Genomic DNA, 23,085 nt, shown 5'->3' with positions numbered 1-23,085 from the left:
TGACCATGTCTTCTCTCCCATGGTTCATTCATCTCAGCCCTAAGACACTCAGGGAGAGCCAAGTGTCAGCCCACACAATACAGCAGACACCAAAACACCAGGTAGAAAGATTTTCTGATTCAAGCACTCACTACAAGTGACAACTCTTCCCCCAAATGGAACACGGCCTCCCAAGATGGACGTAGAACCATCTGTCAAAGAGAATTAAGAACACCATTTCTACTTTGAATATTTGCTTCCCTGGTGCCATGCCAAATTCCTAGTGTCCCCCATTTGACTCAAACCCCATAACCTTCAGCTATCTTTTGCAAATGAAAACTGCTCACAGGTAAACCTAATTGTAATGACTCCTGCTCCCTTAACTGCTGTCCTCTTACAGGAGAGAGAGCCTTTATGTATTTTAACAAGGAGGAAAGAGTTCTTGGGATATAGCTCAGTTGGTAGGGAGTGTGTGTAGCATGCATGAAGCTCTCTGGGTTTTATTTCAAGTACCTTATAAGTCAGGCATGGTCATGCATACCTGTTAGTTGAAATTGACCGTTGGGACAAGAGGTTGAGACAGGAGGATCAGAAATATAAGGGCATCCCCTGGCACATAATTTGAGGCCAGCCTGTAGAGGAAGGAGGGAGGGAGGAAGGGAGGGAAAGAGGGAGGGTTAGAGTCCAAGTGTCTTATTTTACTCTGAGATTTCTTTTTTAAATTATGTATCTATATGCCAGTGTCTGTCTGTGTGAGGGTATATGTATGTGGTTTTATGCCTGTGACCGCAAGGTGCCTGTAGAGGCCAGTAGGGAACATCATATCCCTGGAGCTAGAGTTACAGGTAATTATGAGGCACCCAGTGTGGCGCTGGGAACCAAACTCCAGCCATGAGCAGCCAGTTCTTAGCTGCTGAGCCACCTTTCCACCAAGGCTCTTTTGTTGTTATTTGTGTGCATTGCTGTTCTGTCTACAAGTGTGTCTGTGTGAGGGTGTCGGGTCACCTGGAACCAGAGTCACAGACAGTTATGAGCTGCCATGTGGTTGCTGGGAACGGAACCCAGAATTTTTCCCAGCCCTGCACCAAGTGCCCTTTAAAAAACAAACGCGTTTTCCTTTGGTTTCTTCCATAAACATCTGGGTAACTTCCACGTGCCAGGAGTTACTCCAGGTCCGAAGGAAAACGTCTCTGCATTTCATGTTACATATGCTCAGAAGATTTGAGCCATGTAAACCCATCTTACAAGTGTCTTTATGGTGACACTGCTATACTGTGAGTCACTCACAGTGATTGCTCACACAGCAGATTACAGCCTTTGGAGAGACATTCCCGGCTGGCTTCCTGTGTCCCGGGCTCTAGGACAGTGGGTAACCGTGCCGTGCTGCCTCGGTGGGCCCAAGCGTTTGCTGCAGCCCTTCCTTGGTCTTCGTGGGAAGAGGATGGTAGCTCCCTCACCTTGCACGGGTGCACCTTGTGTCTCAGTGAGGAAGCTCGAGTGGTTGTCCTGGTGTTTACCTGCTTTCCCATTGTTTCTCTCCAGCCCCAGTTCCTTCCTCCCTCAGTTGTAAAGATCCCCATGGAAGGTGTCCCATCTGATCCCCAAAACGGTATCCACTGTGTTGCTAGTAAGTAAAGCACCTGCTTTCTCCCTGCCTACTCACTGCTAAGCTTCCACCTACTCCCCTCAGGGACTTCCCCTTGTAGCTCAGTGGTCCACTTGGTTTAGAGGCTGGGGACTCCTGTGCCAGGTAGAAATGAAAATGACTGGCCAAGTGCATAGGAATGCCACTATGTGGAGACACCCCCTCCCCATAAAAGAGCATCCTCTGGTCTTCACTTTAGACAAGACCGCCATTTCTAACTTTCCTTCGCTGCCCCCCCCCCCCCCCCAGTTAGGCTGTGATCCTGCTGAAAGCCACAGGCACCTGCCACTGCTGACAGGGAGGGGGATGGGGAAAGTTAGAGTACGCTCATGAAGACCCTTGTAGATCTTTCACAGTGTCTACTTCTTCCCCGGTGATAGACAGTCCAACCTGTCCTTGTAGTCTCCTGAAGGATGTAAGGAGCCCCCATCATAGATAACGAAGGATCCTATCAGAACTCTTCTCAAGGACAGGCCAGGAGCGGGTGGCCAGAACATCCTGGCGGCACCCCCGGGTCCTTGAGGACTCTTGATCGTAGCACAAGGTCACTTGAGGGTTCTTCTCCTCTCCCACCTACTGTCATTCTCTCTAGTCCAAGCTCTCTCCCTGCCTCTTCCCTTTCTAACCAGCTAAGGGCTCCTGTATGAGGGATTGAGCCTGAAGCCACCCATCCTCTGTGAGGCCCCCATGTTCCCCCTGTGCAGTGTTGACTAGGGCTGAAGAGCAGAACACGGAGAGGGTGAGCGGGTTCTGGAGAACCAGCATGTTCCTGGTACCCTGCTGGACCTGCTCATAGCTGGCATTCCCATCCCCCTCCAGGACAAAGATCTCCCAGTTGGAGCTACTCTCTCTGACTTCTCCTTCAGTGGCTCAGAGCTGGATCGAAGGTAAGGGCTGTCTCCATTTCTATTTTCCACAGGCATGGGTAAGGGGTTAGTGACTGGGCCACAGGAGAGAGTCATAAAGAAATGACTCCCTGCCCAGCAGCCATAAACTGCCAGTAGCTTCTCCTTGGATTTGAGGTGGGGTGGAATGGAGGGGCCGGGGGAGGAGCCCATGTGAGGTAGACTCTTGAGCATCAGACAAGCTTCAGCAATGGCTGCAGGCTTGAGGGGCTAGACCCGCATTGCTGGTCCACACCCGGGAGGCAGGTGAGTGGTCTGGCCATGGAGGTCGAGAACTGTGTGCTCACTGAGGTCAACGTGGTATCAGTGCACAAAGGAATTGAACTTCACAAAAGGAACACACTGAGAACACTGCACAGAACACTGAAAGTAAACACAGAACAAAGAAAGCAGTGTATTCAACAACAAAAGCTGCTTGATTATCCGGAAGGGGAGGCTTGGGGGGTTACGCAAAGGGTCAAAAAGCAAGGCACTCCGAGGAATAAAGCAGCGGGGTTAGTTTTCACAGGTCAGAAAAAGAATGAAGAAAGCTAACTAGAAAGTAGAGATGGGGGCTGGAGAGATGGCTCAGCGGTTAGGAGCACTGGCTGTCCTTCCAGAGGTCCTGAGTTCACTTCCCAGCAACCACATGGTGGCTCACATCCATCTGTAAGGGGATCTGATGCCCTCTTCTGGCCTGAAGATATATATGCAGCAAGAGCAGTCATGCATTAAATAAAAATTAAAAAAAAAAAAAAAAGTAGAGATGGAAACATTCAGGAAAAACTTGTGGGTATCTCAGTGGCTAGAATGCCTGCCTCTCATATAGAAAGCCCTACGTTCAACTTTATGAACTCAAGAATGGTGGCACATGTCTAGTCTCAGCAGAGCCAGGAGGATCAAGAGTTCAAAGCCATCATTTGCAATGGAGCAAGTTCAAGGCCATCCTGGGTTATGAGGCCCTATCTCGGAGGGAAAAACAAAACAAAACTTTTTTTTTTTTTCCGGGGACGTATTCAAGGCTCAGATGCTAGAAGCCCTCAGGCCAATGAGATCCTTGGTGTTCTTGATGAGATGGTATAAAAGAGAATCCTGCACCCAGCAGGTCCTGGATATGACTCGAGCTGCTTGGGTGTCAGGGTCAGGGTGTGTGGGCGCCTGTAGAGGCCAGAGAGGACATCAGATCCCCCAGAACTGCCATTGCAGGTGGTTAGTAGCCACCACATGGGATGCAAGAGCATTCCTCTGCAGGAGCAAGTGCTCCTTACCGCTGAGCCATCTCCCCCCAAATATTGTTAAATTAAAAAGAAAACATTCATACTAAATCAAATAACTACCTCATCTGCAGACAAAAGCCTACACCAAGCTAAGGACTTAAAAAGAAACAGTTAAATTGCACAGAGTCACGGAACAAGTTCATAAACGCAGAGAATTTGGTTAGCTAGAGATGGCGCTTGCCCTACACCGTGAAAGCAGTTGGAAGTAAAGGGGTGGGGAACTGGGAGATGGGGGAGGGGCTGGCTGGCTGGGGGTCCAAGCGATGGGTGGGCTAGAGAGATGGCTCGCAGGTTATGTTCACTGGGAGCTTTCCCAGAGGACCCAAGTTTGGTTCCCAACATCCACATGGCCCTTGGGACTATTTGTTATCTCAGTTCTGGGTGATCTGAGCCCTTACGGACTCTCAGGCACCAGGCACGCATGTGTTGTACGAGATGCTGTACTTGGGGTTGTCGAGGGATACGCAGAGGCGCAGTGCCACACGCGAGGCTGCTGATCTGCGGGGAACAGTCTCATCCAGGACAGAAAGACCTGCCTGGTACAAAGACCGGGCCAGGGCAGAGGAGGAAAGTGCAGTCCAGGCCATGGGAACATGCCTAAGGCGACATTTGAGAAGCTGGCCCACCGGGACTGATGGGCGGTTCTGGCCGGCTCCGTCTGCCACGCTATGGAGTCTGGGAGCTGTCCTTTGGACAGTGAGTACAGAACAGTCAGATTTATGATTCAGAAAGTTGGCTTTGGCAGCCATTTAAGTAAGGTTAAAACAGGCTGCGACCAGTTCAGCGACAGTGGCTAGAAGCCCAGCAGTTAGAGGACTCTTGTTTTATGGACGCGCTGAGTTCCTGCCTCTGCAGGAGGATCAGGAATGCAGGGCCATTCTTAGCTACAAAGAAAGTCTGAGGCTACGTGAGACCCTGTGTCAGAAACAACATCCAAAAGGCCAGCAAGATGTCTCAGTAGGTAAAGGCGCTTACCACCAAACCTGGTGACCTGAGTTCAGAGAAATGGTGGCCCATGCTTTTAATCCCAGCATTTAGGAGGCAGAAGTAGGCAGGTCTCTGCAAGTTCAAGGTTAGCCTGGTCTACACAGTATGATCCGTCTGGAAAAAAGAAAAATAAAACATGATCGGAGTTTAATCCCTGGGACCCATATGGTGGGCGGAGGTAATCAACCGCACTGCTTTCTGACATCCACTCTTGTACCTGCAAACGTCCACAAGTAGATAAATGTATATAATTTTCCTGACACTGGTTTCACTCACACAGCCCAGACTGGACTTGAATTCAGATCCACCCGTCTCTGCCTCCTGAGTGCTGCCTGGATTGTAAGAATTTGGGTTTTGTTTTTGTTTTTGTTTTAGAAAAGCTTGCATGCATGTGGTGCACAGACATACATGCAAACACCCATGCATACTTTTTGTTTTAAGTTGATAAGCAGCAACAGAACCATCCCATCAGAGCCCAGTTCTGCGGCTGGTGCACAACACACCCAAGCCTAGCCGCTCACTTTCTTCCTGCTCTGCCCCACGCAGCATCACCCTGCATTTCAAAATCTCTTGCCCGGCTTCACCTGCTTTCAGCTACTCACGGAGCCCGGTCTTCATGGTGCCGCAGGTGAGACTAGAGATGGAATCTGATCTCAACCTCCCAGAAGAGGACTATGGGAGAGAGGTGGGCGGGGAGACAACCCTCTAGTCCAGCGCTGCTCTTCCAGGCTGGGGACAGGGTGAAGCCTGGCCCCGGCTTCATCTAGAGCATGTCAAGCCTTTCACCTGCTTCCTTACCCACCGACCAGAGAGACAACTGGAGGCCTATCAGGGACGTCCGACATAGACACAAAGCTCCTCCCTTCCCTTTGCAGTTCTTGAAACACCCAAAACATGCGGCTTAAAATGCCGCCCAGCATAGATATAACCTTTCTTGTGAAAAGAATAAAAATGCTTTCCAAGGTTACAAATAAGATAAATGGCCAGTGGTGGACTTACATTTAAAACATAGACTGGTTTGGTCTCTTCTATCTGAAACAAGTAGCTGCTTAGTAGCTCTCAGTGCTTTGATTGACATCCAGGTGAGCTGGTGGTCGGGAAGGCCTGGATGTGTTCTGCAGGTTTGCACAGTAGGACGTGGCTGAGTCATGTCCTTTACCTCCTTCTGCTAGGAGCCCAGTCCTCTCTGTTCTGTGGGCCTTCCACACACTGAAGAGCCGGTTCTAACAGTAACTGGAAGAACCTGGTATCAGTGGGCCATTTTTATCTGAATGGGTGCTCAGTACTTACCCCCAGCTTCCCTGGAACTCCCCGTGCAGAACAGGCTCACCTCAGAATTCAGAGACCTGCCTGTCTCTGGGTTTAAAGGCATGCGCCTCCACGGCTGGCTGAGTGGATTGTTTGTAAGGCAGAATGGTGTCCATTAATTGGCTCTTAAGTCATAATAGGGTAAAAAAAAAAAGACCTCTTAAATTTGTCATTAGCTTCATAACCTGGAGTCTGTCTCCTTTTTGAGTCTGTCTCCTCTTTCCTTGCGCAATCTTGCAATAACTAAAGCCCAGATTTCCAATCTCAAGAACATTTGTAATCAAACCAGTACTTTATACAAGTACCCAGCTCTTCACTGACTCAAACCCTTCCCAGCACACCGCTTCTCCTCCTCTGCTCCAGTCCTGCTCTCACTGATCTGTAACAGCACTATCTAGACTGAATTCTAGCATCGGTCCAGACTTGGAGATGAGCGTGCTTCATTAACCAAACAGGCCGCAAAACCTGTCAGCTTTTAAAAGGTTCATCATTCCAGTTTTTACCTTAAATATCATTTATATTTTGTGTGCACATGAACATTTTTACCTTCAACATGCTGGTGTTACCTGTCCACCCACTTAGGACTTTCTTCCATCTCTAATGTAAACTGCTCTTCAATAAAACGTAAATCGCGTCTGCTTACCTTACACCATGTTTAATAACTGAGGGAACTCAACAGCTGTTGCCTTTAACATGTATTAAACCTGACTTACAGAAATATCCACAGCAAGGGAGCTGGAGAGATGGGCACTTGCTACTCTTGCAGAGGACCCGCATTTGTTTTCCAGCACCCTCACGATGGCTCACAACTGTCTGAACTCCAGTTCCAGGGGACTTGAGGCCCTCTTCTGACCTCCACAAGTACTGTGCACACATGGAACACACACACACACAAACACATTCAGGCAAATGATCACACATATTTTAAAAAGAAAAAACCCACCCTGTAGAGTTCCAGACAGAAGAACAAGGGAAAATAGATCAGCACCGCATGGCTGCCCCACCCCGCCTTTTAAAAAGATTTATTATATAAATGTACCCTGTAACTGTCTTCAGACACACTAGAAGAGGGCATTGCATTTCATTACAGATGGTTGTGAGCCACCATGTGGTTGCTGGGATTTGAACTCAGGACCTTTGGAAGTCTCTTAACCACTTGAGCCATCTCTCCAGCCTGGCTCAACCCTTCTTGCTTCAGGCTGTCTAGAGAGAACAGGCAGGGATGAAGTTCGCCCTGCACTGCTTAATCTATCAATCAACCAAACCACTGCACAACAGGGATAGCATGTATCACCCCACACAGGTACATGTGACACGTGTTAAGATTTTTTTTTGCGAGCAAGCAAGCAAGATCTTTGTAGTGAGTTGTGTATGAACAGAGGGAATAGTTAAGAAGACACCTAGAATAATTTACATGAATCTTAAAGATCAACAAACTCTTGGCTTGGAACTGCCTGTTGGATACAAACGGGTTTACACTGGGTTCTCCACAGCTCCTCAGAGACCGGACTTAATCCAGGAACAGCCAGCCTAGAACACTGGGTAGGAAATAGTAACTGGTTAGGTCTGACTGAGACAAGAAACATTTCAGAAACTCATTCCACACCAGACAGATGTGCTTTATTTTAAAACAAAACAGCAGCAACAAAACCCTTTAATAAGAAAATCTGACTAAGTCATATTAACTTAAGCTACTGGAGAACTTTCAGGAAAGCCAACAGGGTACGTGAAAGACGTGCAGGCAGCTGCCAACAGTTCTTTGGTGGCATGAGTTGCCCTTGTGATTATCGCCCAGGTTTTGTTTTCTCAAAAAAAAAAAAAAAAAAAAAAAAAAAAAAAAAAGCCTCAAAGCATACGCCAAAGAAAACACACACACTCTTAAGAGTCAGAAACTCAAAGTTTAAATGTGCTGCAAAAGCCAAACATAATAGGTCATTTATAAAATGAACCTTTCAATTCTAAAAAATTAAAATAGGGCACGCTCACAGCAAGTGGGGGTGGGGAGACTCTTAAACCTTCCCTGATGACCCGCCACAGGGGGACAGCTAGTAATGCTGGACTATCAGCCCAGCCAGCTGAGCTCTCCTCAGGGCAATCTGAGTCCTCCGGCTGCACAGAAAGTAAGGGTGTGCCGTGGAGACCCAGTCAGCTGTCTCTTCCTTTCCCTTCATTTTCTCTAAGTTTTCCTTTGGTTTTTAAAGTTGAACTCAAAGGCTTGGGACCTAAGATGAGTCATCAACTTGTATTGGAATAGCACTTGGGAAATGAGAGCCCAAAAAGGCAGATTTTTTTTTTTTTTTTTTTTTTTTGGATGAAGTTCAGTATCCACTCTCAGTGTGAGGACGTCTCCCAAGCATCACCAGGTCAAAGGCAGGACCGTGATGGGCACCCTGGTGAGTTCTGCAGAGCCATGTGCGCACACAGCCACCCGTTTACGCTTTCAATAAATACAAACATTTCAAACCATTTCAACAGAATAAATTAAGATCACTGCATCCCTCTTGGCCCGCTTTGCCTCTCGGACTGGCACCGAGTGCTGCTAATTGGTGGCCGCCCCGCGCTGTTGAGACTTCAGCACTTCCAGCTCCTCTGGCCTTAGCACTTTCTTTGCAGCAATAATGGTGTTCTTCATGAGCATGGCCACTGTCATGGGACCAACACCCCCAGGGACGGGAGTGATGTAGGCAGCTTTCTTCTTGACGCCTGTGGAGAAACAAGACAGGCAGGCTGCTTCAGATGCGAGTGGCAAAGATCGCATGGTACTTTATTGTGTTATGCCACACACCACAGACACATAACACAAACCGACACACCCGCACAGCACACATACACACAATTTCTTAAGAAAAAAAATCACATGTGAGTGGTGGTACCTCATATACCTATAAACATGCAAACACACACATACAAACTCAAGATGCGCACACACGTGACACATTTTTTTAAAAGCAGTGTTTTAAAACATTACCAAAATAACACAGGCTTAAAAGTCATAAGAAAAGAGTCAGATGGGATAGCCCACACCTTCAATCCCAGCACTTGGGAGGCAGAGGTATATGGATATCTGAGTTCAAGGTCAGCCTGCTCTACAGAGTGAGTCCCTGGACAGCCAAAGCTCCTGCTGAGACAAGAAATAAAACAATTTGTCCTAATGTCCATGAAAGGAAATATTTACAAGTTACACTAAATACCTTCAAAATCCACATCTCCAACCAACTTGGGCTTTGCGGTGACAGGGTCTTGAACTCTGTTTATTCCCACATCAATAACTGTTGCCCCTTCCTTGATCATGTCGGCTGTGATCAGATTTGGAATGCCTAGGGACAGAGAGCAGCGATCAGCAGGACGCTGAAGACAACATACTTCATTTTGGGATTTTTCATTTACTGTAGATTTATTGATTTTCTGTATAGAAATGTTTTGCCTGAACATATCTATGTGCACCATGAGCCTGCAGTGCCCATGGAGGCCAGAAGAGGGCGTTATAGTCACAGGACATTACAGGTGGCACCTGGAGGAACACCATTAACTAAGGAGCCATTTAAACTGCACATGGTAGGAGTTCCCTCCTCCAGTCTATAACAGAGTGACAGGTACAACTCCAGCTCAGAGGGTCAGTGCTGGAGAGAGTTGGACGGGATGGCAGCTGGTGGATGAGTGTTTAGACAACATATACATGTGTGTGAGTGTGTGTACACACTCACATATATACAAGTCCAGATAGACACACACTGTAGATCTCTTACCAGCAGCAGATATTACGATGTCCGCAAGGATCGTGTGCTTCTTCAGTTGCTCTTTGGGAGTGTATCGGTGCGATATTGTGACCGTGGCATCACCTGAGAGGAAAACACAGATACCTTGAGTTCCAAATCCAGGCTGGGATGGAGGTAGCTTTCAGCTGTTCACAGCACTGCAGAAACCCAGCACCTCTGGAAAACCACAGCTGACATCTCCTAGAACCAATACTCAGGGCTGAGAGAAGGGTGTGTGGGGGTGTAAACATGCTTGCCCAGCGTTCCTGACAGCCCGAGTCTCACCCTGCAACCCACACACAGTAAAATAAGAATGTAAACACAATCACTACTTGGTGAGGTGTGTGACGCTGCTCTCAGCTCTACCCTGTTGGGTCATTTTAACCTGTGTTCTATTTCATGGACCCCTAACCCTCACCCTACCCTAAGAAAACTCAGGTGAGTTTGCTCTTTAGTAATGACAAAAAGTACCCAGAAATAGTTTTCCTTTGGTCACAGAGCTTATTATCACCATAACTTTGTGCAATTCTTGACTTAGCTTTCTCTTAGATGAGTTAACAGAACAGAACAGAACGGAACGGAACAGAACACACTGGTCAGTTAACTCCTCAGCAGGAGCCTCTGTTTCTTTTCCTCCCTAACTTTACAGAGCAGGACACTAATTCTGAGTGAGGAAGCTCATTGGTACTGTCCAAGCCACAACTGACAACTTCTAACTACCTACAAGAAAGCTTTGTGCAAAACCCCAATCTGTCTGAGGCTAGTTCCAGGGTCCTTGGTGGCACTGAGTGAAACCTTTGGGGTCACAGGATGGCTTTTGAGAATTCTCACAACAGGAAAGGTAACCCCCTCACCCCCAGGCCGTTCGTGAGCTCCATCGGTGTGCAGCAACATTGCAATTGGCATGCCAACGTTTTTCGACCGGCCGGCCACCACCACATTCTTCCCTAAGGTTGGAATGCCTGCAGAAATAAATAACAATAAGTAAACACACACACCAAATGACCCAGCACAGATTCAACTGAGTAAAGTACAAATCAAAGCCATATCTTCGAAGTCTTGTTGCCTGTCACCATGCTTTGCAGAGAACCTGAATTTGCATTAAAAGTAGTCCCAGTCTGACTCAGAATGGGTACCAGAGGAAGGCAGATGACCTGGGTCACAAATCCAATCATTAAGTCATGGCTGGGACTGCCTCACAGAGAAGGTGAAGACCCTAACACTTCCTTCTCCAAGGCTTGCAGAACAGAGCAGAGCCATCCCAAGCAACAGCTAGGTGAGCCCTGCAGGGTGGGAACCTGCGCTGTGGGTTGGGGGCCCAGGCTTTGCAGTTCTGGGGGTTTCTGCCAGTTCTAAGTACAGGCTGAATATCCCTTACCTGAAGAATGTGGGGCTGGGGATGTCCCAACACTGAGGTTGTTCAGATGTGGGGATATCTGCTTCTATTTGATTAACATTTCAAAACTAACAGTGCTGAAAGGCTTTCAAATTTTCGGACCGGGAATGCCCGACCCACACTATGTTCCTCATACTAAAACAGAGATGCAATTTAAACACACACCTACCCGTTCGCTTAATTATCTCCCACACGCCCCATGGGGTTGCCGGTAGCATGGAATACTGGTCCAAGCACATCCGCCCCACATTGATGACATGAAAACCATCGACGTCCTTGTCAGGAGAAACAGCATTGCAGACCTTCCTCTCATCGATGTGCTCTGAGAAAGAACCCAATGCCACGCCCTAAAGTCCTGGTGGCGATGCAGAGGCTGCCCCACTCCCATGCATCCGGCTCACTGTACGGACCTACTCCCTTTGGCTTGTCGCTGAGATGCACAGAATGCTCACTGACAGCAAAAGCCAAATACGACATCCCTCCACTGTCCCCCATGTGGAAAGCCCTATCAGGCTGCGAGAGATAACTCAGACCAGTTATCCCAGAACTTGGAAGGCTGAGGCAGGAGGATTGCTCCAAGTCTTAGGCCAGCCTAGACTGCACAGTGAAACGGTAAATAGGTAAAATAATTTATTTTATGTATGTGAGTACACTGTAGCTGTAGTCAGACACACCAGAAGAGGGCATCGGATCCCATTACAGATGGTTGTGAGCCACCATGTGGTTGCTGGGATTTGAACTCAGGGCCTCTGGAAGAGCAGTCAGTGCTCTAACCACTGAGCCATCTCTCTGAGCAGCTCTCTTAACCACCACGCTACTTCTCCAGCCCAACACTCACCTGGGAGCGGCAGCTGAACAAGGAGGCCATCTACGTTCTCATCATTGTTCAATTTCCTAATTGAATTCAACAGCTCTTCCTCTGAAACCGAGGCCGGTTTCACAATCGTCTCACTGTTGATTCCTATTGCAAGAAAGGTCAAGGCTTAGAACAACATCAAGGCACACAGCTCTAACCCACAGGGAACGAAAAAAGACTAAGTTCTTCTCGGGGGGGGGGGGGGGGGAAGAACACCAAAGCCCTTAATAAACATCTGCAGTATGTAACCACCATGCAACCTACGTACACTGCTCACGGTGTAACTGCCTTACAGCCTACAGGCAGTACACTCCAAAACACTAGCTCAGGGCTCCTCCGCACCGTTCTGTTCTTATTCAACGACCTCATGTTGAAACAAGGAGCTTGAACCTCAGATAAAAGGCCAGCTAGAGAGCTGGAGGAATGGCTCAGGATGCCTGCTGAGAACCGGAGTTTGAGCCCAAGTACCCATGTACAGGGAACATCAGCACACATCTGTAATCCCAGGGCTTGACTGATGAGACCTTAGGATTCCAGCCAGTCTCCAGGTTCAGTGAAAGGCCCTGACTCAAAGAACTGAAGAGTACACACACACACACACACACACACACACACACACACACACTAAACGAGTGTAATAAGTATTACAATATTACAAATTTGAAAAAGCAGTATCTCTGTTCTCGGGTGTTTAAGCAAAGACTGAGTAGCAGAATGAAGAAGCCTCTGTGATGTGGTTAAACAGAGGTCTGAAGGAAGCGACTGACTTCTGAGAAGTAGCTTTTGTGCTGTTCACTGATTGGCTTTATCACCTTGGGGCTGAAACTGCTCTGGTCTTGGGGGATGGGAGATCTGTGTCTGTCCTTGAGGCACTGCAGGTCACCACAGGGCAGCAGTCTGGAAGCAGCTGGCTCAGATGTGCCTGTGTCTGCTCACGTGACAGTGCTCTGAGCACCTGGTGTCTTTCCCTCTGATGTGGCCGAGATGGACGGCCAATCCCTGAGCCAGCTCACCAATCCAAGACAGGGATGCACGGGGAAGCGGATGTAAAATGTGTTCAAGGTCATCAGTAAAATGTTAAGGTCACAGCGCAGAAGCCACAGCATGATAACCGGTTTGTCACTGTATGACCTCAGACTTGCTATGTGGCCAAGGCTGGCCTTGGAATTCCTGGTTCTCCTAGTTCCGGCTCCCCCAGGGCTGGGATTATGGTGTAGGCAACCACTCAGGAAGAAGCCGGGTGGCACACACCAGCAGAGCTCTGGTGATGACTTACCCACTTCAGCTGCTGCCCTGGTTTTGTTGAGGACATAGGAGTGACTGGCAGGATTGTCACCAACCAGAATGACACTGAGGTGTGGGCGCTTGTTGCCCAAGGCCACCCACTCTTCCACCTCCTGTCGTACTTCCTGCTTGATCTGCTGGGCCAGTTTCCTTCCAGAAATGACAACGGCTTCATTTCTGCAGAAGGTGACACGGTCACAAAAACATAGCTTGGATATTTGCACAGAAAAAAAAAAAAAAACAAAAAACAAAAAACAAAAACAAAAAAAGGAACCAATCCAACTAGAAAGTTACTAAATGCCAAAGGCTTAAGTTTAAATATGAGATCCAAAGATGTTTTTAAAGATTTACTTATTAATTTTGTGCATATGAATACACTGGTGCTGTCTTCAGACACACCAGAAGAGGGCATCGGATTCCATTACAGATGGTTGTGAGCCACCTTATGGTTGCTGGGAATTGAACTCAGGACCTGTGGGAGAGCAGTCAGTGCTCTTAACCGCTGAGCCACCCCTCCAGGCCCCAAAAGATAGTTAAGGTTAGTCACCAGCTACCATTCAGAATGGTCATGGTGACTAGAACAGATCTTCTGGAGCTCAGAAGCTTAAGTTGCTGACAGCCAGCACTTGGCCAGGTAAGACTTCAGATCAGGGACTCTCAGTACCACCTCCTCATTGTGCCCAAAGTTTTCAGTGGACATTCCCTTGGCCCCTCACTGCTGAGGCTAACCTGTTTCTCTAGCTATTGGTATTCCACTTGAAGTTTGTGTTGTGCTGCTGGCACTAATATCTGGTCACGTTTCCAAGTAGTGGGTACTTTTTCTTTCATGTGTATAGGTGTTTCCCCTGCATGTGTGTGCAGTGTCCAAGGAGGTCAGAGGAGGGGCTTAGATCCCCAGGAACTGAGGACAACAGACAGTCATAAGCTGCCATATGGGCGTTGGAAATAGACCTGGGTCCTCTACAAGAACAAGTGTTCTTAACCTCCGAGGCCCTCTCCAGCCCTGTGAACTGGGTTTAATCTTGACAGCACTGTATAATACAGTTGTCTCTCCAAACACTATAAATGGTAAAGTGCTTTATAGAAAGCAGTGTAACATTTGCATAATCTGAGCATATTTCTCCCTACCCCTTAAATTATCTTTAGATTGTCTATAAACCTAACACAATGTAATTCTATGTGAACAGTTGTTATAAATAAAAAGAACTAAAGGTCCATATATGTTTAGAAGGATGTAGAGGACTTGACTGTATACAAACTAGATCATGTGGCTATATCAACAAACACCATACCGGCCAAATCAAACCTCAAAGTGCCCACCACTGCTGTGATAGGCCAAATCTAGAATCCCCAGAAGATGGGTCTTTGACATGCCAGTAAGGTACCACCATCTCAACTCCTCGAGAGGGAGAAACCCATCCACTGTGAGTGGCGCCATTCCCTAACCGGGATAGGGAAAAAAAGGAGAAACAGGCAATGGTGAAGCACACCTTTAGTTGCAATACTCGGGAGGCAAGGCAGGCAGATCTCTGAGGCCAGTCTAGTCTACATGGTGAATTCCAGGACAGCCAGGACTACACAGGGATTACTGCAGCAACAGGAAGTAACTGTAGTGGCTATTCCTGGTTGTCAACTTGACTATATCTGGAAAGAACCACAATCCAGAATTGGGAGGCTCACCTTTGACCCTGATCTTGAGGCATAGTGACTATGAATCTTAGGACACTAAGGCAAGGAGATCTCTGAGCTCAAGGTCATCTGGGACACACCTTCAGTTGGGAGGCTTGCTCTCTTTGCCTGCTTGCCTTGTGGGACTGAGCATTTGCTGTATCCTTGGACCTCCACTCACAGCTGCCGCCGCCAACCACTGTTGGGGAGCTGGACTACAGACTGTAAGGCACCAACGACTTCCCTTACTATAGAAAGAGTACCCACAGTTTCTGTGACACTAGAGAACTCTGACTAATACAGTAACTAGGACTAGCGTAGAGTCTTCCTCACAAGTGATCTCTGGTCTGCCCCCTTGTGCATTCACAGCTGACACACCAAGGTTATCCTTGGCTACATAGCTAGCCCAAGGCCAGCCTGAATACGTGGGATCCTGGGAAGATGTATACATGCTAAGGAATTTGCACACCCACTATACTCTGAGAATTTAGCTTGTACTTCATAAAAAGTTACTTTGGAAAGCAGCGAATGCAGAGAAAACAGTAGAAGCCCAAAATTGGACCAAAAATGATAGGCTGATGTTAAGGACATTGGGTTCTGGAGAGGCCAGTGTTCCAGGTCCTAATCTCGGTTTCAGAGGAAGGTTCTGAATGTTATGCCAATTTGCTTAAAAAAAAAAAACAGACAGACAGACAGACAGACAAAGCAACACAAAGCCAGGCCTCAATGTAATGAGGGTGTTCCATAATCAAGCTGCACCTTAACCTTCTGCGCCTTCCACAGCACTGAAAAACACACACCATTTTCCAAGCTCTCTCCATACATTTGCCAAGGGCCAAATTAAGTTACTGCTTAAAGGGAAATAGGAGACTAAGCTCAGACCCAAAATTAAAAAAAAAAAAAAAAAAAAAAAGTAAATTCTAAGTCTGTACACTTAGTTTAGATATTAGGTCCTTCCACAGATGTGTTCAGAGATTTTCCCAGTAAAATGGCAAACTAAAGAGGTCCAATTCTGACTAATAAAGGTCAAAACTAAAATCCACACCAGTTATAGTTATTTTTGGCTTAAAACCAACAGTTAGTGACTTTACAGTCAATTAGTATCAGGAAAGTTTTACAGCCCTGGTCAAGTTATTTTGGGAAAGGGTCTGCTCCATAGTTAATGGGCTGGTAATGAGAAGGACTGAGAGAATGAATCAATATTGACTGATCAATCATCATTTTACCATCACCTTTCCATACTTGGTTATCCCGCCTACCACGAAGCCCTGTTTTATGCGGCAAGATGGAGGATAGTAAGAAACTAGCTGCAAGTGTAAACATTTGCGGCCGACTCCATTTACCCCCCCACCCGCCACCGTCTCCTAGGCGACGGTAGTTTATGTTCCTGGGACAGCAATTATTAAATGTGCAGGACAGCGAACACAGATCGCCTTCAGAGATATGAAGCCCACACTTCTCAGAAAAGCACGCAAGAGTAAACGCGGAGTGGAAGCAAATTGGTCTAGTTCTTTGGGTAATGAATTGCAGAATCTTTTCAGTTAGCAAAGTCTCTGACACATGTGGTCCAGACACACCAGGTCAGAATTCAGGAAGAGGGAAGGAAGAACAGGGAAATGAAAGATGAAATTCAAAGAGGCAGGTCAGGATCAGATCTTAGGAAAACCCCAAATAATGCCCTTCCAAGTCCTCTAAAACCTCCGGGATTCTGTACGCCAACATGCAAGGCTCCAGAAGTGTCTTCCACATGATAGAAATCACCCATTTTCCTTCCAGGGAAACAAAAGTCCCATTGTGGGAGGCCCAGTTCTTATGGGCTTTCAGTTCTCGTTCTAAATGTCTCAAGCTCTGTGGTGTGTTTAGGGGGCAGGGGTAAATCACCTGCTTTTTTACAAGACATAGCACTCAGGCAATGCAGATGTTCTTACGATGCACTTCGAGATGGACAGATGTGGGGAGAGAATTCACAACCCCTCACAGACTCTTTTTTCCTAGGCTCAAGAGTTTGAGGGCAAGAAAGACCCAACAAATCATTATCCCCTGAAAGAACTGCTGGGAACTTTCTCTGCCTTCCCCAAGCAGTTTTTTTTTTCTTCAACTTTCTTTGGGGGCTAGGAGGCCTTCATATATTTATTTTTATAATATTTTAAAACTTTTAAAATTATGCAAAAATACGCCTACGAAATTTACCATTGTCATTTTTTTTTAAATTGTTGTTTTGAGATTGGAAAAGGAGTCTCACGCTGCAGCCCAGGCTGGTCTCTTAACTCATTCTGTAGTCTAAGCAGGCTTTGAACCCTCAGTAATCCTCCTGCCTCACAAGCAATCTCACCGTACCTGGCTCTGGCAGTTTTCAAGCGTACGGTTTAAGTGGTTATTAAACACTCTTAAGAATGGTTTGACCATCAACAGTGGTCCACGTGCAGAACGGAAGCACCAACACCGTACGTAGCTCCCCTTAAAACAATGCACCCTACTCCCAGCAGCCCCCGGCAACTTCTGGGGCTCGTTATCATCTCAAGTCGCCCAGGCTAGAACTGGTGGGTTCCGGTGTGGACTGAGGGGCATCTTGAGAACCACACCCACCCGGGAGGAGGGAAGTCGGTACCCTTGGAGCAAGCCGGCTCGCGGATTTCATCAGACTGCAGCAACCCTGGCTGCCGCTAGGGTCCGGGAAGGGCAGACCTCTCCGCACTCATCTCTGCGGTGGCAGAAGTGTCCCCCGCCAAGCGTCCGCATCTCCCACGTGCACCCCGGTGCCACGTAGCCCCGCCACACCCCTCCTCCTGGGGCTGGCCCCGCGGCTGGCAGATGCTTGGGAAGGATGTCTGACCACACCGCGCTTCACGACCCCTCCGACCCGCTCCCCGACACACTCACCTCACGGCCGCCAGGTGGAAGGGCTGTAGGCGGGGGTGGCAGCCGTGCGTGGGGCGCAACAGCCGCACAGCCAGCGCAGACAAGGAAGCTGAAGCCATGGTCCGCGCCGGTGCCCGCGCCGGAGAGAAGCGCGCGCGCGGGCCACGAAGCTATACCCCGGGCCCACGGAAGCCCCGCCTCCACGCGCGCCCATTGGCCGCTGAGCCGGCGAAGGAGCCAATAGAAGGTCTTCATTCTACGTAAGCTGGTCCAGGAGCAGATTCTGATTGGTTGAAGGAGTCAAGCCCCTGACAGAGGAGAGGCAGCAGTGGTCCCCTCAGCTAGGCCAACGGAATCTGAGGTTCATTCATTCATTCATCAAACAAAAATCTGAACCACCTACTGCGTGCCTGAAAGGCACTAAAAAAAAAAAATTTTTTTTTAAAGAAGAAATCATCATCTGGCAAAATCATACTGAAAATTGATCTGGAATCTTCAAAGGATGTCAAAACAGCAGGGTGAAACCGGAAAAAAGGAGCAAGATATATACACGTACCTTTGCCATAGAGAGGCCAGAGACATGGCTCAACGGTTAAGATTACTTACTGCCCTTGCCAAGTGCCCGAGTTCAATTCTGATCCTTCTAGTGACTCAAAACCTCTTGTAACTTCCACTCTTTCTACAACACCAACTCTAGAGAATCAGACACTTCTGGCCTCCAAGGGCACCCCAGGCACATGTGTCACACACACACACACACACACACACATCCCAGGTTTTGGCCTCAGTCTGCTGATATCTGGGATAACAGGTATGCCCCACCACACTTGGCTTACTAGTGTAGTTTTTAATATACTTAATAAAAAAACTTGTTTCTATGTTTCCCAGAATATAATATTTAAATCTCATTTGCTTAACAAAAGTGCTTCTCAGCCAGCTTTTATTTATTATTTCCCCTTGCCCCCTGCTCTTTTTCTTTCCTGGCATGTGTGTGCATATGTGTATGTGATGTGGGTACGTATGTGTGTGGAGGCCAGAAGTTAATACTGGTGTCTTCTTTGATCTGTCTTCCCCTTATTCACCCACGGTTGCCAGTTTGGCTAGACCAGTTAGCCAGCTAGCTCTGGGTACTCCTTGTCTCCACCTCCTGAGCACCGAGGTTGCAGAAAGAGCCTCGCACCGGCCTGCCGTTTACTAGGATGCTAGGGATCCAAACTTAGGTCCTTATGTCTGCACAGCAAGTGTTTTACCCACCAACCCATCTCACCAGCACCTCACTTCTGTGCTGACTAATCTTGTCAACTTGACACAAGCTAGAGTTAAATGAAAGGTGGGAACTCAATTGAGAAAATGTCCCCATAAGGTCCCACTATTGGGCATTTTCTTCGTGATTGAACCCATTGTGGGCGGTGCCATCCCTGGGCTGGTAGACCTGGGTTCTATAAGAAAGCAGGCTGAGCAAGCCAGGGGGAGCAAGCCAATGAGCAGCATCCCTCCATGGCCTCTGCATCAGCTCCTGCCTGCACGTTCCTACCTTGTGTGAGTTCCGAAACACAGTCCTGACTTCTTTCGTTGGTGAACAGTGATCCGGGAGGGTAAGCCGAATAAACCCTATCCTCCCTTGCTTCGAACATGGGTTTCAACACAGCAACTGTAACCCTAACTAAGACATTCTCTCCTTCTGATAAGTAAGATTATAAAATGACTCTGGAGATTGCCTTGTACGAGATCATAAGCTAATAAAGTAAAACCAGGTACTAAAGTCATGATAGGGAGTTAGGATGTGTCACTTGCTGTCAGTTGGGTTTCTGGTGAAATTCCAAGAAACCCACAGGGTTATTTCTGGGAAGGGGGAAAGGCCTTAATCAAATGTTAATTGTTCTGGAATTCTTGAGCCTCAGCTGGCAAGAGGCTTCAACCACAGTCCTAGGGTAAGAGCCTCTTTCCTGTCCAATGTCTTCCTAATATTCTGTCTCTCCCACCTGCTCAGAACTTGTAAAATTATTTCCAAAATAGATCTTAGTTTGTTTCATCTACCTAACTCCTCACAAACGTAAGTCTCTAACAACTCCACCTCTGATCATTTTATTTAATGTAAAAATTGGTGTGTGTGTGTGTGTGTGTGTGTGTGTGTGTGTGTACAAGTATGCTGCGGTGCATGTATGGAGGAGATCAGAGGACAATTTTCCTCTGTTCTCTCCTTCCACCGTGCAAGTTCAGTTCTGAGGTTTGAACTCAGTCATTGTGACTATGGTGGTTTGCATTTGCTTGGCCAAGGGAGTGGCACTATTATAAAGTGTGGCCTTGTTGGAGGAAGTGTGTCACTCTAGGGTGGGCTTGGAGACTCTCCTCCTAGCTGCCTGAGGATGCTTAGTCTGTTCTTGGCTTCCTTTGGATGAAGATGCAGAACTCTCAGCTTCTCCTGCACCATGCCTGTCTGGATGCTGCCATGCTCTTGTCTTGATGATAATGGACTGCACCTCTGAACCGTTAAGCCAGCCCCAATTAAATGTTGTTATTTATAAGAAGCGCCTTGGTCATGGTGTCTGTTCACAGCAATAAAACCCTAACTAAGACAATGACTTCCTGGATTTTTGAGTTTTTGTATGTTTTTAAAAAATGGGGCCTTGGTATATACCAATCTTCCCACCCCAGCCTTTCTACAATGGGGCTACAGCTGTGCGTCCCCTCACCTGGATCTGCTTCCCTTTTTAAAGGGTACTCGGGTGCTGAGGAGGTGATTTAGTTGGCAGGGCACTGCAAAAGCTTGAACATGGGAGTTCAGATCCCCGACATCCATGTTAAAGCACTGTCTGTAAGCCAGGGTGAGAAGTGGACTCAGGAAGTCCTGGCGCTCTTTGGCCAGCTAACCTAGTCTAATCAATGAGTTCTAGGGCTAATGAGATCCTACTTCCTAACTTTAGGTGGCTGAAGGCTGGAGAGACATCTCAGCAGTTAGGAGTGCATTCTGCAAACTGGGCAGTCGTGGAGCTCACCTTTACCTCCAGCACCTGAGGGGCAACAGCAGGCGGACCTCTGTGAGTTTTGAGGCCAGCCTGGTCTACAGAACTAGTTCTAGGATAGTCAGGGCCACACAAAGAAACCTTGTCTCAACAAAACAAAAAAAGAGTGTATACTGCTTTTGCAGAGGATTGGGTTTCAGATTCTCACACCCACAATGGGAAGTTCACAACTGCCAGGAACCCCTCTGGTCTCCATAGGCACCTGCATATACCCGCCATCTATACATATACACATAATTTAAAATAATAAGATAAAATGAACCTTTAAAAAATAGGTTATTGAACTGAGCATGGTGGCACACACCTTAGTCCCAGTACTCCAGAGTCTGAGGTAGGCAGATCTCTGTAAGTTCCAGGCCATCCTGGTCTACAAATCAAGTTCCAAGCCAGCCTGGGTTGCAGAATGAAACATTGTTGAGAGAAAGAAAAGAAGAAGAAGAAAAAAAAGGATGGAAGGTAAGTGGGAAGAAAGGGAGAGGAGGGAGGGAGAGAGGGATGGTGAAAGACAGAAAGATATTCAATTCATAGGCACCTGAAAACACATGTGCACACACCCACAGAAACATGTTTGTATAACACACATAACACACACACACAAAATCAGGCTTCAAAAAGATGTTTGTCCACCTTCCTATCAAGAAGCCAGGTTTTCGGGTGGCTGATTTCTTTCTCCTTCACTTTGCCCTGTCTTGTCCCAGCATCATCAGGCCGGCCTGGTCTTTTCAGTTCTCCTTTCAGCAGCAAATGTAGAAAACCCCTGCCGTTGCTGTGAGCTCAGCTCTGAGCAGTGCCTGTCACCCACACCCTTCACTGGACGACCTCATCTATAGAGGACGTTGTTTATTTGATTGTTTGTTTTTAAGATACGGTCTCAATAACCTTGCTGTTCTGGAATTTATGTTGACCACACTGGCCTTGAACTCACAGAGCTCTGTCTGCTTCTTCCCTATAAAAGGAGTTGCGTCACCTTGCCGAGCATAGGTTCTAGAAGGACAGAGGCCATGCATTTGTCTATGAATGCAAACACAGAAATCTGACCGGGAACTTAAAAGTCATTTTCAGAATAAAATTTCCATATGCCACAAGTGGGTCTTTGTGTCTGATGCACTGAGATTTCATTCTCACTGTCCTTAACCTGAGGCAAGGACCAGGAGCAGCTTAGACATTTTCTTTCTTCACTCACCTGTGAGGGCTCAGCTGTCTGGGAGAGGCAGGACCTGGGAGTGTCCAAAGTGGGGGAAGAGGCTCTGTGTGGGAGAAGTTAGGGTCAAGGTGGAGTTCTGCAAAGGACTTGTGTGGGTTGCTTACTCTGAATGAAAAGCCTAGGTTGCAAATTTTGCCTAAGAAACCCAAAAGGGGAACTGAATGCAGAGGGAGAGGAAGGCCTCGGAGCTGCCGCTTACCTTCTGTTTCCCACATCTGCTATAACCAGATCGAATGACACCATATCTCAGTCCTGCTGAGCAGGAGTGAGCAACGCACCCCAGTCTTTGTTTGCCCGTCTGTCCTGGTGGGGAACAAATAGCCCTGTAACTATAATGATTACTTCGTTCTCTGCTCCCTGCCTCTCACTGAGAAACTTTATCTTTGACCCCTTGGGGGGGGTATATTGATAGCCTCTTTAAATATTGACCAAAGATTTCCACCTTAATCCCTAAGACTTTCTCCCTAAAGCCAAACATACTGAGAAGTTTCTCTAATGCGGTTTTTCCTCATAGATTTAATAATTCTACAATTTTAAGAATCATTTCATTAAAAGAAGAAGAAAAACCCCACCAAACCTGGAGTTCCTTTATTCTGATTTTTTTCCTTTTTAAAAGAAGATTTACTTTTATTTTATAAGAGTTTTGCCAGATTACATGCCCATGGAGGTCAGAAGATCCTCTGCAGATGGAGTTACATGCTGGTACTATACAGGAACAACTAGTGTTCTTGATCATTCTCCCGCCCCTCACAGCATGTATTTATGGTTATATACATGCATACATACATGTTATATATAAATAGATACATATATACATAAATACACACATCTAGTTGTTGACAGACTCTCTCTATGTAGTCATGGCTGTCTTAGAATATGTTACGTAGACCAAGCTGGCCATGAACTCACAAAGGCCCACCTGCCTCTGCAGGGATTAAAGCCGTGTCACCGTGCATAGCC

The 23,085-nt window shown here is 47.3% G+C and overlaps 2 protein-coding genes across 2 annotated transcripts in view; one reads left to right on the top strand and one right to left on the bottom strand.

The window, feature by feature from the left end:
- The window catches only part of SLC4A5 (solute carrier family 4 member 5), a gene marked incomplete at both ends in the record, with an annotated part of 68,084 nt that extends 62,603 nt beyond the window's left edge, over positions 1–5,481 (top strand). The window contains 2 exons of the mRNA XM_080932032.1: positions 2,444–2,511; positions 5,319–5,481. Coding sequence (XP_080788158.1) covers positions 2,444–2,511; positions 5,319–5,481 — 231 coding nt within the window. The remainder of the gene's footprint in view (positions 1–2,443; positions 2,512–5,318) is intronic.
- A 2,461-nt stretch (positions 5,482–7,942) lies between these two features.
- Positions 7,943–18,031, bottom strand: MTHFD2 (methylenetetrahydrofolate dehydrogenase (NADP+ dependent) 2, methenyltetrahydrofolate cyclohydrolase). Its single transcript, XM_080931954.1, has 8 exons — positions 17,920–18,031; positions 13,364–13,548; positions 12,070–12,192; positions 11,401–11,553; positions 10,690–10,797; positions 9,827–9,919; positions 9,272–9,397; positions 7,943–8,783 (listed from the first exon to the last, which is right to left on the bottom strand). The coding sequence occupies exons 1-8, from the start codon at positions 18,015–18,017 to the stop codon at positions 8,620–8,622; spliced, it is 1,050 nt and encodes a 349-aa protein (XP_080788080.1). The 5' UTR covers positions 18,018–18,031; the 3' UTR covers positions 7,943–8,619.
- Between the last annotated feature and the right edge of the window lie 5,054 nt (positions 18,032–23,085).

This window comes from Micromys minutus (genome assembly GCF_963924665.1).
Source record: "Micromys minutus genome assembly, chromosome: 18".
Lineage (NCBI taxonomy): Eukaryota > Metazoa > Chordata > Mammalia > Rodentia > Muridae > Micromys > Micromys minutus.
This window is presented reverse-complemented; position numbering and strand designations above follow the sequence as displayed.